General features: G+C 39.7%; 1 protein-coding gene across 1 annotated transcript in view; it reads right to left on the bottom strand.

Moving 5' to 3' along the window:
• Nucleotides 1-17,867, bottom strand: part of LOC124171874 (serine/threonine-protein phosphatase 2A catalytic subunit beta isoform) — a 50,927-nt gene that overhangs the window by 28,865 nt on the left and 4,195 nt on the right. The window contains exons 2-3 of the mRNA XM_046551253.1: nucleotides 11,858-12,067; nucleotides 10,900-11,163 (exon numbers count right to left, since the gene is read on the bottom strand). Of these exons, the coding sequence (XP_046407209.1) occupies nucleotides 10,900-11,163; nucleotides 11,858-12,067 (474 nt within the window). The remainder of the gene's footprint in view (nucleotides 1-10,899; nucleotides 11,164-11,857; nucleotides 12,068-17,867) is intronic.

Raw genomic sequence — 17,867 nt, 5'->3', positions numbered from 1 at the left:
TCAAAATTTCTTCTTTCAGCGCTAATTGAAAGAGAAAATTTTGATAACTGCGGCGGTAATAGCGACATAAGAGGGAGTAGAAAGAGTTACGATCCTCTATTCGCATACACCGTTGCTCTAAGATGCTTGTCCTACTCACGAACAATTTTGTTTAGAAGCTCTCGCACGAGTATTGTAATAGAATTGCAGCCGTGGAAAATTTTAAGTCAAAACACAACAGGCACATAGCATGAACCTTCTCAAGAGATTGGACAACAATCGGGGCAATCTCAGCGCCGTAGGATAATAACCACGTCGTAGATTTAACGGAGCTACACTCGGACCTCCATCAGCTAATGCCTCTGCCGTTTTTTTTCCTTTCCGAAACCCCAAAGGAAAATATCAAGTTACAGGGGAACAATGGAAACGTGTTTCATCCCTACCCCATCTTACCAACTGACCTTTTTCGGTCTACCAGGTTCAATTCTCCAAGTTTCTGGAGGCCAAATATTAGGTGAGTCACCTACTGAGCTTGAAGATATCTTGATATCTTTCAGCAATTGTATGACACGTACGTGGTTATAAAAAGAATGAGACCTAACACGAAGTACAGTGAGTCCTCGTTCTACGTCACCCCGTTTAACGTCATTTCGCGATAACGTCACGAAAATTTTAAGACCGTGATTCGTTTATCGCCCCTTCGCTTTGCGATAACGTCACATATTTTAAATTTTGCGCGAGAAAAAAGGCAAAGCGGCAGGCGTTGCAGGTTTTTTGTTTCGTGGGCGGCAATACGGTCAGTCTATTCAAAGTGTAAAACGATGTGTATATTGTTAATTGTGATTACGGTTTTGGCAAATTTTAGCATCAGAGACATTTCCACGAAAATGTCCAAGAGAACAATGTTCACAATAATTTTGGTTCCTGTTACTGCGACGATGTTTCATCGATGATGATGCCCAGGCGACGACCGCCCGCCTTAACCATAAACCATCTCTTCGATTTCGCAATCCCAGTTTGCCCGCCCTCGCTCATTTACGCCATTTTGATTTCGCTCCTGACCGGTCCGAAAAGAAATTCTTGTAGCGAACGTAGGGCCTATATACCGGCAGAGAGGAGAAGAGAGGGCCAGCCCTTATGGGGAAAATGATATACATCTGTTGTTGTGAATTGCTGTCGAGAGAGGGCAGTGACGTGCTCCCGCACGGGTAAGCTGACCTTGCGTCCTCTCCCTCCCCTCTTTCCCCTCCAAAAACTGTTTGACAGGGGGACGGTCGACACCTCGCCTCGGTCCGACGGGAGACGAAGTCCGATCGGGCTGTGTGTGGGAGAGAGGATTTGGGACAAAAGAAGCGTGCATTTCTTTATCGCCTAGCGAGCTGCGTCTTCCATGAATCCTTCCCTCTTCTCTCTGCTTGGCTCTTCCCGTTACTACTGAAAGCAGTTTTACAACATTCAGCTGTTAATAACTGTTGAAACAGTCTCATACAGTTCAAAGAATGCGGTCCGAAGGCAAGAGAGAAAAATATTTTCAGGGGGGCACCGGGAACCCCGATTTGATGGTTATAAGTGAAAAATGAAGCATCCTTCACTATTGAAAACTCTAAATTATGCAATCTAACTTTTAATTAATCACCGCTTCTGCAAAAATATTATCCATCAGTCCGAAAGAACAGATTCTTAAATTCTGAATGCTTCTCCATTCGGGGTAATATTCCGTTAGGGAATTTTGTTCTATATTGATAAACTAAACGAAAAAGCTATCAGTAAGAAAACTTCAGGGAAGTAACCACTCGACCTCCAGGAATTTTGATAAAATTTGAAGAGGAGATATGCACGAACATCGAATGGACGTCCAGAGGATTTTATATTCAGCAATGCGAGACTCAATGAGTCCTTTGACGAAGTTCTGCAGCCTCCCGCAACACGGTACCGGCACAAAGGCAAATTTGACAGATAATAACGTCTGTAGTATTTTGTCGGAAGAGATAAGCCACTTGGTGAAAATTATTGGGCTCCATTAAATGAGGCAACTAAATACTATCCGCTGATAAGTTGACGCAAAAGTGGAGGCAAATTTATGAAAATAGGAATCTTTCGTTCGGAGTTCTATCTAAGACAAAAACTTAGTTTTGGCTAGTCAAATTCTTTGCAAAAAGTCAATAAATATCTAAGGTACATAACATCAAATATTTTGTAGCTTTAAATGAATGGATAAAAATACTTACGCGATGGCGTATTTTAACCGACGGATTACAGATCCCCATTATGCAAATTTTGATTGCTGTTTCCATTTCAAAAACCTGCACCACAGGGCGTTTACTTCGGGAAAAGGTGAAAAGTAAAGAGGAGGCTGAGAGTTCAAAGACTAACACGAGGTTAAGAGAGGGTTGCCGAAAATCGAACGAGCTAATAAAAGAAAAAAAATGGGAAAGAGAACATGAATAGCTTAAATAGTTTCGGTGTCCCATTGAGGGATTAGCGAGTGTCGGCGGTGAAGGAAGGGTTGGAAATATACAAAGGGAAACTACGCGGTTGTCGGGGCTCAACTGGGAGTAGAAGGGAAAGGAAAGAAAAACTGAACGGGAAATCCTAATTGTGGGAGAGTGCGCCGTTTCGTTTTACGATTCACGAGGGAGGCAGAGGGAAGGGTTAGTTTCCGGAAAAAAGAAACACGTATTGAGGAGGTGGGGTACATAAGTGAGTGTGGCTACCAAACGGATGGATGAAGATTTATTGAGAAAGAATGTGGATGTGGACAGAGCAAAATGATTAACAAATTATCGGATGCGTTGAAATTTTTTTATGACGTTAAGAATTTTCGGCTTTCCAAAAATTTCCAGTATTACACCTAAGTTCTCAGTAAGAAAGGCTGACATTTTCAAATCCAAAATCAAAGGTAACCGGGTTTTCATTAGAATCCGTTCGAAGAGTTTATTTGTCTGAATTAGCCAATAAAGGCACTGAGTCAATTGCAAAATTGTTCATTTGTTACCGAAATTGATGATAAAATGAAAAACATTTTTTCGAAAGAATACAATATTTTTTCCGACCAAAGTCGTTAAATCAGGCGCAGGGGTTTGAAATTCCACGTGTAAAATTAATTCTGAGTGTTGCTCATTATTTTCAGTTACATTTGGAGCAAATATTTTTTAGAACCTTTCATTATTTTTTCTAATGTGATGTCATTACAAAATTGAAGTCTCAATCAAGATTCCACAAAAAAATATTTCCAAAGCATAAGTTGTGTTGGCTCTGGCTGGACCTGAGACGGCGCCATCATATCTGAGAAGCTTGGCTGATGTATGAGAATCTCGTAGATTCTAAAGGTTGAAACTCAGAAATATTTTAGGTTATGGATTGCAATGCCTTCGCAAAGGAAAAAATGTTGCATTCTGTTACGCCAGGATCTTTGAGATGTTCACGCTTTATGCTGGAAAGATGCATGGCTTAGTGCTGGAAACACAGTTTTCTTGTAGAGTTCAACATTAATGAAATAAATTTTCTTCTTTTCAGTTAATTTTCAATATCTTTTGGCTTTTCCTGAAGAAATTATTATTAATTTTACTGTAATTTCATTATAAAATTAACGGGTTATTTACCCTGAATATCCTTCTACTTCTATTTATACGCGATAATTAGCCGGGAAAAAATTCAATAAGTATGAATTGAGTTCGACTTATTACGTGATAGACGGATAGATTCAGGGTGTGAATTGATGTAGCTGTATTGTAAAAACTGCAGTGGCAGAGAAAAAGCTTCATATGGTAACTCAGATGAATAGTGGCAACAGCCCTCTGAAACATATATACTGTCAAAATATGTATGGACAGCCTTGAAATTTAATGCCCACATTGCACGAAGGAATTCTATAAAAATGTTTTAAACGACCCACGTACAACTGACAAAATTCAATGCGGTCAAGTAATTTTAATGTTGTTTTGAAAAAATGCAGAAACTAATCGAAAATGGTGCGAATTATACATGAGCGTGTATATGGAGTTTCTATCGGTGAAAATAGAAACTTAGTCGCAAAAATGGTTTCCTCATCTATGAAATATTAATTTTCGGATTTTTGTCGAAGTGAATGCCAGGAAAATTTATAAAGCATCCCACACTGGTGCTATTAAAAAATCAATAGGATTTAATTACCGCAATATGGATACCAGAAGATCTTCTCCGTACAAAGACAGAAATTCAAGATTCTTCACGCGGTAAACGCAGAAGTAAAATGATAGTAAATGGAGCCAAGAACCTTGAACACTGGAAATTGTGCTATAAAATATGAAACAGCAACCGATGTTTTTAGAGCATATACAAGGGCCGAAAAGCCCTTCTACAGCAGACCAGTCTTCCTACAACCATAATTGGTAAACTTTCTTAAAAATGAGAAAAAAACCTTAGCTACCCTCTCGGGAAACCCACTACTCACCCTCCGAAAACATTGTCTTCGATAACACCCCAAATGAGTGAAAATAAACTTTATGCAGGGTAGCAAGGCCCCAGAATTCGAAGCCATCTCTTTATAAAGACCCAAGGCGTAATTCGTCGTTCCAAGCCTTCAAAATTAGCTTTATTTCCTGAATAAGTAGGTAAGTATTGAAATGACAACGTATCAGTATTCTCCTTTATGGATATGTAACGAAGGAGTACATATTTCCTAGTAAGAATTGACAAAAATATCCTTTCCCGCCCGAGAATTTTCTCTCCGCGCGCATGGAGGTTGCAAGACAAAGCGAGAAGCTCGGCTCAGTGGCGCCGTAATATTTTTTCGTGATATCAAAACCTTGTAACTCCCTTCCAAATTGAGATAGGTAAATGATTTTTTCACTAAAAACAGCTTTATTGTTTTCTTCAAATTTGATTTGCAGCATATAGGCACTTATGACGTAAGAAACGTAAGTTAGCAGGCGACTACTTTTTACCTTACAAAAATCCCAATTTCCTTGTCCTTTTGGGTGTAACATCGGTATAACAATTCTTTTCCCATTAACTGTGAAAAAAGGTGAAAACCTTCAAAGAGAAAATAGTATGAGCAAATTTATCCAGAAGTTTCTATTCAATAGACCCAACGGTTAGGCGACAATTGCGATAAGAAGATAAAGTAAAAAAAATACACGTATCTAACGGAAATTTAAGGAAATGTTTTTTATAGCTTTTGTTATAACGTTTATCGAAAAACTATTGGTACCAATGAATGCAGCGTCTTATTCTACATTTAAATGCATTTTTAACATATGCAGAGCGAAATATTAATTTTCATGTTGTAATTGACGGCTTGCAACCGCGCTCCCGGCCTTATGGAGAATAGCATGGGAAACGAATCCCCATAAGATCCCATACAGTCAAGTGAACGTGGAGCGCTCAGTACGGCGAGAGTCAAATAGCCCGCGCGATTGGAGCTGTGAGCCTCAGAGCCATCTGAGCCACAGCTCCAGAACTACGTCAAAAACGCATACGCTCTGATAACATGGGCTTGGTCCTCCTCTCCTCGATACCGGGGACCGGTGCTCCGGATCCCCGGTATGTAGCGTCTGGTAGCATTCATTGGACCGCACACCATAGCGAAGCCGAAAAGCAAATGCGGGAAGATACAAAAATGGAGAAGGATTTACCAACGTCACTGCTGCTATTGTCGTCGATGAAGACAGGAACTCGCATTTATGCCATAGTTTGGCATTCCCATCGTATAAAATGCCCTCGATATGATAGTCCAAAATTTTTTCGCATGGGAATTGTGAGGTCTAGGAGCCGATATTCAATTTTTACATTGTTGTTATGGGATATTATGCTCCGATTAACGTCATTTCGTTTATCGTCACATTTTTCAGGAACGGTAGGTGACGTTAAACGAGGACTCACTGTATATCTGACGGCATTTAAGTTGTTTGAGCTCTAATTGATTGACACATAGATTTATAGTTAAAACAAGGCTACTAATATTCAACATACTCCAAACAGCACAATTTCGGAAGAAACAAGCGTAGCATAAGCGCATCCAAACAAGACGAGACGGACTGGAAACTTCAGGCAACGCAAACTGTGTATATCACATTGATGTGCCATCGCCCCTTCGCTTTAAAGGCAACGACGTCACATGCAAGATAGGACGTGTTTTTCCCTTGCTCCTTCGCTCATAGCCTCGTAGCTTGAAATAAGGAGGGGAGGGAGCGCGCTCCTTCCCCTCGACCTCTCCTTCAGCGCTCTTCACTTACATTTAGAAGCATTTCCGACTTCTTCTATCCACCATTTAGTCCAATGAACACACTCGTTCGAATTTTTTAAACCGCAGGTTTTGACACTAATATAATTTCCAGTTGCAAAAATCCTCATATTAGCATCTGAAGATGATTTTTGAAAAATCATGTGCTCAGCGTAATGGAAATTGCTTGGCAAGACAGATAACCAGGCATGTCCTTCAAAACTGCGCGTTTCTCTACGTTTGATAAGCGATTACTATATGCAGTATAAATGCCACGGGATGCCCACTCGTGGCAGTAAATTTATCGTGCACTCCGGAGCGAATCACCCCGCGCGATCTTTTCCATGTTCACCTTTGAGGTGCCAACGTGACGGTGCGATGCTTACAATAAATGCAAACAGTAGCATTTTAAAAATACGTCACTAAGGGAGAAACTCCCCTGCCTGCTGCTTGTTTTTGACCTAGGGTTTCAGATGACTGACTCACGCTGAAAACCAAGGCCACTCAGTTCCCCTTGGACTTGCGACCGGTGATGGGGGGAGGGGAAGATAAGAAGTTTGTGTAAGAGGCGCACCCCCATTTTCGGGGGCAATTGCTGGGAAAAAAGGTGCGCCTCTTACACGCGCTTATACGGTACATGCAAATATATAAGCACATTCATTTGATTTTCTCACCAGAAGAATGTGGTATGACACAATTGAGGGTTGATGTCTTTCAAATCAGTCCTCAATAAATGAACAAGATATGTTATAAGTCCTTGCTCGTAAGTTGATCAACCTACGCAAGGCAGCAAGGGGTACGTTTATCCTGCAGAATGCAACACTGCATCACAATTTTGCGTTAACTCACGAATGTGACAAACTGATCTAGCTGGGCATGCGACGCGGCCGAAGCCGAAAAAAAATCGCTCTCCGCAGAAAGGAAAAATGAGTGAAACGCTTAACAGTTCCTGACTTCACAACAGATTAATTGATACTTTGTTCAGACTGTCCTTAAAGTGCGAGTTCCTTTACGCCACACCATGTCGCATCGGCCAACTGCAAAGGTGCTAAATTTAAAATTCGGGCACAATTAAAATTTTCGATTGTTCGTACCTCTGAAAATTTGTAAATTGAATGCGTATTTGAAGAGGACTAACTGTTCGTCAAAATTAAAAGTAATGAGTGGGTCACCATGATTCCACAGGAATGAAGCTTATCACAGTAGACTCTTGTAATTACGATGTTCACGGGAATGAAAAACTGGAGGTTATAATAAAGCAGTTCGTAGGAACATTTCTTTTAGAACTCCTCGAAAAAAGTGAATAATATGCCGAATTAATTTACCCGCAAACATATAAATCAACAAAATTTGTTTCAGATTCTCAAAAGAAGAATGCAGCATAAGACAATCAAGGGTTGATATCTTCCCAAACGCAGTAAGTCCTCGATATACAAACTAGATGCATTCCGAGACCTTGTTCGTAAGTTGATAAACCCACACTGCGGCTGCCGAGAGTTGTCCGATGACAGGCAGAAGGGTCTAGTTAGGGATAGCGGGCAAGGTGCCGGGTAAGAAAGGGAAACGCCCACGTCACTTGGAAACAAAAGGGTTCCGTGAAGAAAAGAGCTGGAAAGGATGACGAGTGTGAAGGACCCCAGGGAAGAATCCCATGTTCTGGTGATTCGAAGAAAGGGCTCAGGCTTGTTTCGGTGCTCCATATGCATGTGGCAACATTGTATGACTAGGCGAGGGTGTGAGATGAATTTGGGGGACAGCGATTGGCTGCAAACCGTGCTGGCGCAGGGTTTTCCGCCCCTCCTTTTGTGCTGTCATCGGACAAGTCTTGCTGGATTGTAAACAAGGCATCAAGGAGTATGGTTATCCTGCAGAATGCAACACTGCATCACAATAGTGCGCTAACTCACGATTGTGATGAACTGATGTAGCTGGGTGTGCGACGCAATCGGAGCCGAAAAAATCGCTCTCTGTGGTAAGGAAGAATGGGCAAAATGCTGAACAGTTCTAACTTCAGACCAAATTCAACGATACTTTGTTCAGATTACGCACAAAGACGCCAAAATCGAAATTGGAAATTTTTGGTTGCTCGAATCCCTGAAAGTTTAGCAGTTATGAGTGGGTAACAATGATTCCACAGGAACGACGCTTATTACATGGTGTTACGTGCATACTGAAGAAAACTATAATTGACATTCTTGGGCACAGTACATGCAGAGAACTTAAATGTAGCACAATGATTACAACGTAGCATAGTGTATATCCACATAAATGTCGTTGCTTATTCGTGGAACTTCATATTGAAGTTTTTTTAGCAACCACCAGGACCAGGAATTACGTTTGTAATACAGTAAACTCTTGAGAATACGAAGCAGGATATTACGAAGTTTTCAATTATACGAAGTGATATTGCGGTCCTGGCGAAAAGCCTATGGTAAATACATGGCGCTATTCGATTAAACGAAGTTACGATAATACGAAATGTTTTGAAATTACGAACCTCAGCTTGGTCCCCAGGAGCAAATGTCATTTGTTTACACAAACTACGGTGAAAAATTTGTCAACAAAACTAGTTACACCGGCATAAATAGCTAAAAAATCAGTGCTTCTGACTGTAGTCCATCAATAGTGTGAAATCATAAATGAAAGAGCAACTCTGGAGAGAAAGGGTTCGCCTAAAACCTCACAGTGGGAATTTAGGGGAAGTAGGAGTTGAGTAAAAATATCGTGGCAATCGCATCATCGCATCGACAATACTTTGTAGTTTAACATGTCAGGAAGGTCGCGCGGGGTATTTCTTACACTCCTACTTAAACCCTACATAATTGAATCATACCACGAATATGTCACAAGTCCATAAAATTACTCAAATTTCAATGTTCTTGCAGGTTAATAAGCAACCTCGTGACAACAATTTTCTGATTAACAGTTGGAAATAAGAGGAAGGAAGAGAATTAATTCACTTGATGATAGAGAAAATATTTTTCATTTTTGACGCAACGTTACATTTCGGAGGGGGGAGGTCAGGGAAAATACTGCGGTTGTCAGCGACGAGAGATGGGGAGAAGTAGTAAGGATATCACTGATGATATCGTATTTTATACATGAGCCTATCTTGAGGGCGAAATGGCTCCGCTATTGCTAATTCAAACGGGGTTTCATGTTTCTGTGCATTAAGTTTTCGCCCAAGCACATTGGTATCTATCCACAAGGGAGGGGGTGTATGGTTGTCTTTCGTCCTGCAAGCGCTGAATCGTACGGGATGGGCTTGAACTAAATTCACGAGGGTGCGAAGGGCTTCAGTCTGTGTCTTGCGAAATGCGCAAGCAACAACCAGTGCTTCTCTGGATCTGCAATAGTAACTAACGTTTTCTTTGCGAGTGTGTTTGAAATTTGGTGATATGGATGCTTCACAGCTAACGAAAAAGAGTATTCTTGATCATCTTTAGAAATTAGAAATAAAAATGAAAATTATTGAAGAGGTGGAGGCGAAGAGATTAACTAAAAGTGAGATAGCAGTAAAGTTTGGAATCCCAATGTCGACTTGTCGATAATTCTAGCAAACAGCGGCAAACTACAAGAATAAGTCGGGTCGGGTGTTTCGCTGAAAAGGAACTATCTGCACTGTGCCAAGTTGGCAGAGGTTGAAGAGGAGCTATACACCTTCTTTTGTAAGTGCCATGAGCAAAATCTTCCAATTAGTGGCCCAATATTACAAGAAAAGGTAATGCATAGCCTTACACAAGAAAAATGACAATTTTAAATTGATGGGTGGTTGACTAATTTTAAATCAAGATTCAACATTGTATCTCTGAAGATAAGTGGGGAAGAAGGCTCCGTTGATACTGAAACTATTGATATGTGGCACATCGATAACGATGATATACTTCAAGAATAAAGTCCCAGAGATTGCTACAATTTTGATGAAACTGGGCTATTTTTTAATGCATTACCTGACGCAACCCTGGGTTTCAAATGGCAAAGGTGCCATGGGGGGGAAAACTCCAAAGGCAACAGAAGATGAGGCGCTCGGGATGGGGAAAAATGGGGCTTCTCATTGGCTGCAGTTTTGCATAGACAGACATTCCCGGAAATTGGCTGCATTTTATTATTCATCACGTCAAAAGAATTAAGATATGCATTCGGATAAACCACGATCATAGAAAGAGAGATGTGGAATGAATGTAAGAATGTCAATGGCCGATAATAATAAATTAAATCATGAATGCGGAGGTTTACAACCCTTAAGCAGGTACTAGAGAACGAATTGAGGGTTGCGTCACGGCAAGCAATTGAGCGTACTAACAAGGAAAGCGCAACTTTTACAAACGTACTAACCAAATACTTTTACCTGTATTTTGTTCGGATGGTACCCGGACCTAGAGAAATCGCCGTGCTAAGGAGGAAAACATACTGAGGAGGAACGTACTAACCAAGTTTCACTGTATATCTAAATGCATTCATTACACTTTTACCACATATATTTTGGTTAAGTTCCTTCAATTGATACTGAAAAGATTTAATGACATCTTACCTTACCTGAATTTACCCCCTCAACAAATTTCAAAATGCTTTGCACAACCACAGATAAAAATTTCTAGAAAATACATTGCATAAAATCAATTATGCTGACCAGGATACTGAAGTATTAAGCAATGAAATAGTTACATGAAACACACACATCTTTATGAAAAGCAAACAATAACTTTCAATTCACATACCTCATGAGGAACTTCTTGTAGCCTATCCAAAGCTCTGATATGGTCTAAGGTGTCTATTGATGGAGAAAGGCCTCCATGAAGGCAAAATATTTGTGAATCCACCAACGCAGTGAGTGGCAAATAGTCAAATAAATCTGTGAAAAATTTCCATACACTTGCATTTCCATATTTTCTTAAGCACTCGTCATAAAAACCATAAACTTGAGTGATTTGCCTTGATTCATGATTACCCCGAAGGATGGTGATTCGTTCCTTATACCGCACCTACGGAAATGAAAAATATGGCCATTACTACAAAATCATAAAAAGAAAGAAAATCACATTCTACTATTAGTGGAAAGAGTGCTAATATTGTCACTGCTTCACAGCAGCTCATTTCCAATGTGAAGCATTTTAATGGCCACAATCATTCAACAGCTCCCAGAGGGGCCTACATCAATTATTTCCAACATACAATGAATCCGTTCAAGACAGATATATGCATTAAAGTTCATAATTACGCAATTAAGAGTTAAACCTCAATTCCAATTATAGCACGTGATACATAAACTGAGGAATGAACATGACCAGGTGATACCTTTCACTCATCACAGCTTCTTCACAGACTGTTTCACCACTACTCGGATAATAATGCAATGTTCACAGCCTGATATCTTTCATTGAGTGATATAAAAAATCCAAATTAAGCATCACTCTGCAATATGTTATACATTAACCACTTAGTCTTCATATTTCAAGCTAGAAACATTTGTGCTACCTAAGCAATCTACACAACAAAGCAAATTAAAATTCAAATACATAAATACTTAGCTTTATTTATTTTCCATACTGGATTACTTCATCATTAATAACTATTTCCAACATAGCGAAATACCATGCAAGGATAAGCCCACGTAAATAAATTCAACATTCACAGGAAAAACAAGTACTATTAAAAACGATATCTAAATACACCAACCTTTAGTGCCACTAAAAGGGTAACTGTTTCAACAGAATAATATCCTCTGTCAACATAATCTCCCATAAAGAGGTAATTTGTATCTGGGGAACGACCACCTATGCGGAATAATTCCATCAAATCGTGGAACTGCCCATGAACATCTCCGCAAACAGTTACTGGGCATTTCACTTCCTGGACATTAGACTCTCTTGCCAGGATTTCTTTGGCCTTAAAAGAAAGAGATAAAAATTAAATTGACAGAAAAGAACATCTACGTTAAATGCTCGTACCTACAAATTAGTTCATATATGGCAAGAAATGCACGAGATAAAAATGTACATACAGCATTTTGGTGGTATAGATATAATTATGAACAAAAAATAGAAAAACGTGTTTCTGTTATAATGCCATGGGCTTATCACTGAAAGCTAAATATCTTTAAATATTAATGCAGGTACAATCACTTTCAAAAGTTTTTGGATTAAGTTTGAGGTGCCACTTTTGCTTCTCCAGGAAATTTAGTTCCGTAACTTGTTTTTGTTGTCCTAGAGTATGGACCAATGATACCCATTTTGTTTGTGTGTAAATATGTATATGAGAAGTTAGTTACCATACTATATCATATGCAAATTTGTCATACTGTTTGTTATATGCAAATTTATCATACTGTTTCAATTTATATTGGATTTACTGATAATTTAATGTGCATCTCTGCAATGGTGTTCACTGTTGGTTTGTATTTTTCATGTAATAAGACATGGAATGCAATGAGCTGGGGGGCCTAGTCTTGAAAATGTGCTACTGAGGAAGTTAAGATTGTGGGATCGTGCCCTCTTTGCAGGATACTTCACTCATAATTTTTTTCAGCTTGCCCCTTCATTTTGTCCTTAATTACAGGTTTCTAACCATTGTAAATTCAACACAACTTCTTCATATACTTTATTCAATGGCTGTGGGTCATAAGTAATCAGGAATTGGGCAATTGATATGAATGTCTACATTTTAAAGGTTAAATATATGCAAAAGAGGTTAACCCAGAAAGTGTGGATAAAAACCCAGCAACAAAGTCAATTTACTGGTTTAAGATCTGTTTCAAGGGGTCATATGTATCATTTTATTATTGAAAATTTATAAATACAATATAATTTCTATTGGTTTGAAATATATGCTATAATGAACATCATATTCATCCAAGAGGAGGGCAATGGAGCAGTGTTCAACAACACAAACCCCAGGCTAGGGATTTGGAAGAGTGGGTTACCCAGTGGCATTAACCCACTGATTGCAGACCAGTACAATGGACTCACATATTTCCTTTCATTGCTAACCACACCATACTCTGGGTAACTTAAAAAATAATTACAATGTTTATACTGAATTTCACTAATTTATTTGAGACTAGTAAATGAATTACAGCGAGTAATATAAGAAAAGGAAATTTAAGAGCCTCAAATATAAAATACTAGCAGGCCACCTGGTGGTGCTGGGGAAGGATAGAACTCTGAGCAACCCATACCATGGACAGAGAACTGTACTTGCAGTGCTCATTGAGCACTACCCACTACAACCCTTAAGTCTCTAAAAGTTTTTATAAAGGAACTCATCACCATTTAACAGAAAATACTTTTAATACAGAAAAATTGAAATGAAGTCACTTACATAACAAAAAATGACAAATATATTGACAGAAAAATTTGTGTAAATAAAGACTGACATCTCAGCCCAAATAATGAAAGAATTACCAACTGTGAAAATATGAATCATGCAACAAACACAATAAAACGCGAAGTCCGACTAAAATAGTATATAAAGACTATGAAAGCTATTAAAAATTTAAAACTAAACTGTAACATCATGCAATGACAAAAATAAAGGTCAATTTTTTAATATCGGTGGTAAAAAAAATGCCTACACTCCACATATGTGCAGATAAGACATCACCAGGCTCTATTACACGTGAAGCTCTCTAAATAAAGCCATTAAGAAAATCATTAGCAAATGACACACTGATGTATTTCACATGTCAAACATGAATTATTAACATTTGACATAATGACAGTGGTTAACCTTTAGGAGGAGGCCAAATTCTGTGTGTAAATAAAATTTGCAGTAATTACTGCACAACAACAACATTGCACTGCCTCCAAAATTCGTCATTCAACTTTCTCCAGTTTCGAAATCTGCCACTTGACAGTGGAGGCACAACTTACAATCAGAGCAGGAAAGAGCCGATAAGAGTGTAAGACCACAAGAGCGTAGGTTCCACCCTATGAATTGGAACACAGCCCAAGTCTTATAATATGCAAAAAACAAACCAACAGTGAAAACCAAGGCATGCATGCATTTAATTCAAATGAAATTACCATCAAGTATAACATATATAGAAACAGAATTATAAATTTTCAACTATGAATTTACTTCTCCTGCTGAGGGTATATATTCACACAAAAACAAAATATTGATGAAAATATATTAATGTTGCATAAGCAAGGACAAAAAAAACAAGAGAGGGAAAGTAAATTTCCTAGAGAACCAGAAGCGGTGCCACATATTTTGTCCACCAACTATTGAAAGTGACTGCATCTCTGGGAGTTACACACCAGAATAAATAATTAGCTCTTTGTAGTTCCCTATCACAATCCTGAATGACCATTTCAGTGGACCTGTGTAATTTGTAACTGTTTGTATTTGCTTAGATGGCAATCAGTAAGAGGGAGCACTCAGAACAGTTGATTTCTTCTGGGATAGTGCATGCCCCAAAAACACAAGTGCTATCTTTCAAATGTTGAGCCCAAATGCTCTTAATAGGGGCTATCACACACATACAGGAGCTAAGCCATGGTCAAGACAAGGGAAGTTGGGGACACATCGAGTCTATAGGTGTGGCATTTGAGTGGCCAAGAATGTAAACAGGTGCTTAATATTTCAGTTTCTCTTACTCACTGTCAGAAAGAGAATTTCAAAAAGTTCTTTGGGCTGCATACAACAATAGGTTGGCGTACCAAATCACTTGGAAGCATCAAATTTTCATCGAAATCACAGATACTGACATGGGTAAAGCAGTTTCTCTTTCTCATTGTCAGAGGAAGAATTTCAAAAAGTTCTTTGGGCTGCATACAACAATAGGTTGGCATACCAAATCACTTGGAAGCATCAAATTTTCATTGAAATCACAGGTACTGACCACTGATATGGGTAAAACAATGACTGAGACAAGCAACATCAATGAAGAATTTCCCAAAGCAAAGGAACTTAAATGAGCACTAACATTTTCACCAGCACATAAGGTAGAAGTGGCAATGTTGAGGGGGTATCATAGCCTGAGCCACACGAAAACCTCAATAGTCCTCTGTTGCTTGCATTCCAGGGGCAGTAGGCCCTTCCTCCGATTGTTGAAATACTTAATGTGTGTTTTAAACTTCAAATGCCAGAAAAATACCAAATTCAGTGTTTCTATACTGTTCTAAGAGCACCATGGCGAAGTTGCAAGTGCCAGCTGTGGAATTTCCCATCCCAATGCCCCCATCTTTTCCTGTCAACCGTAGGTTCATGAGTTGAAATTACAGTCAGATGGACGGAATATTGAGGTTTCTAATTCTGACAAATGACATTGGCAGATATTAATGTAAAGAGAGGAAGTTAATCCCATTATTGGTCTGAGCCCAAATCTTCTGCAGAGAATGCACCCACAACTGAGCAACCTGAACACAGCTTGGGGCAATGAAGCTGAACCACTTTAAGTACGTAGCTTCCAATGCTACTCATATGATCTCTGTGGTAGCCACGCACACCCCAATCATATTACAAATATTCTGACCAAGGTAGTCATAAGTCACCACATATTTCAATATACAAACAACTTTATTGCATTATCAATCAGAAAATAGTATGTATTTCAAAAGAGTAAATTAATTATTATGTACCCCTTTTCAATAACCTGAAGGTACAGGATTTTAATATAGTTCATCCAATGGACATAAAAGTCAGCTTTTCTAAGATCAGAGCCCTTGAAGAATTCTACCCAGCATGTCAGTAATGTATTTCTTTCTTGTGTTCACAACCTTGTTAAGGCCATCAAGCAAGCTAATATACCGTATAAGCGCGTGTAAGAGGCGCACCTTTTTCCCCAGATATTGCAGCCGAAAATGGGGGTGCGCCTCTTACACAAACTTCTTATCTTCCCCCCCTCCCCTTCACCGGTTGCAAGTTCAAGGGGAACTGAGTGGCCTTGGTTTTCAGCGTGAGTCAGTCATCTGAAACCCTGGGTCAAAATCAAGCGGCAGGCAGGGGAGTTTCTCCCTTAGTGACGTATTTTTAAAATGCTCCTGTTTGAATTTCTCGCAAGCATCGCGCCGTCACGTCGGTACCCCAGAGGTGAACATTGAAAAGATCGCGCGGGGTGATTCGCTCCGGAGCGCGCGCTAAATTTATTGCCACGAGTGGGCATCCCGCGGCATTTATACTGCATATAGTAATATTGGTGTCAAAACCTGCGGTTGAAAAAATTCTAACGAGTGTGCTCATTGTTGGACTTAATGGTGGATAGAAGAAATCGGAAATGCTTATAAGTGAAGAGCGCTGAAGAAGAGGTCGAGGGGAAGAGGGCTCCCTCCCCTCCGTATTTAAAGCTACGAGCGAAGGAGCAAGGGAGGAACACGTCCGATCTTGCATGTGACGTCGTTGCCTTTAAAGCGAAGTGGCGAAGGCGCAGCAATGTGATATACGCAGTTTGCGTTGCCTGAGTTTCCAGTCCGTCTCGTCTTGCTTGAATGCGCTTATGCTACGCTTGTTTCTTCCGAAATTGTGCTGTTTGGACTATGTTGAATATTAGTAGCCTTATTTTAGCGATAAATCTCTGTGTCAATCAATTAGAACTCAAAAAACTTAAATGCTGTAAGATATACGTCGCGTTAGGTCTAATTCTTTTTTGAACCTCGTGCGTGTCATACAATTGCTGAAAGATATCGAGATATCTTCGAGCTCAGAAGGTGACTAACGTAGCATTTGACCTCCAGAAACTCGGGGAATTGAACCTGGTAGACCGAAAAAGGTCAGTTGGTGGAATGAGGTAGGGATGAAACACGTTTCCATTGTTCCCCTGTAACTTGATATTTTCCTGTGGAGTCTCGGAAAGGAAAAAAACGGCAGAGGCATTAGCTGATGGAGAGCCGAGTGTAGTTCCGTTAGGCCCCTTGCACACACACCGATTTTGGACGGCCGGTAAAATATTGGCCGATATTTTACCGGCGAAGGGATGCTTGCACACACGCCGGATTTTTACCGGTCAAACGATACGTTGCTAAGTTTTTGAGCCGGCATCGGCGATCCACAGTGACAATAACCGGCATTTTGCCGGTGCCGGCGTGTGGTCGGTACGTGTGCAAGCTCCAATGCTCTCCCATTGTTCACTATTGCAATGTGAACGGCCGATATTTTACCGGCCGTCCAAAATCGGTGCGTATGAAAGGGGCCTTAAATCTACGACGTGGTTATTATCCTACGGCGCTGAGATTGCCCCGATTGTTGTTCAATCTCTTGGGAAAGCTCATGCCATTTGCCTGTCATGTTTTGCCTTAAAATTTTCCACGGCTGCAATTCTATTGCAATACTCCTGCGAGAGCTTTTAAACAAAATTGTTCGTGAGTAGGACAAGCAACGTAGAGCGATGGCGTATGCAAAGAGAGGATCGGAACTCTTTCTACTCCCTCTTATGCCGCCGCAGTTATCAAAATTTCCTCTTTCAAATAGTACTGAAAGAGGACATTTTGATAACTGTCGAAATTCCAGGCATACGTCTCCAACACCGCACGATAGGGTAAAAAAAATGTCGCAATTTTTTTTTTCTTTATAGCTTCGATCCTCAAAATAGGGGTGCGCCTCTTACACAAGCTTATACGGTATATAATTTGAGAAACAGGAGGTTTACCATCCAGGAGCATATGAAAATGAATTTGCATTAACATACATATTATAATCACATTCCATACCCTTCATTTACCCCAAATATATCAATACCATGGACATACAT

Source organism: Ischnura elegans, chromosome X (assembly GCF_921293095.1).
Source record: "Ischnura elegans chromosome X, ioIscEleg1.1, whole genome shotgun sequence".
NCBI lineage: Eukaryota > Metazoa > Arthropoda > Insecta > Odonata > Coenagrionidae > Ischnura > Ischnura elegans.
The sequence above is the reverse complement of the archived record's forward strand: the minus strand, read 5'-3'. Positions and strand labels throughout refer to the sequence as shown.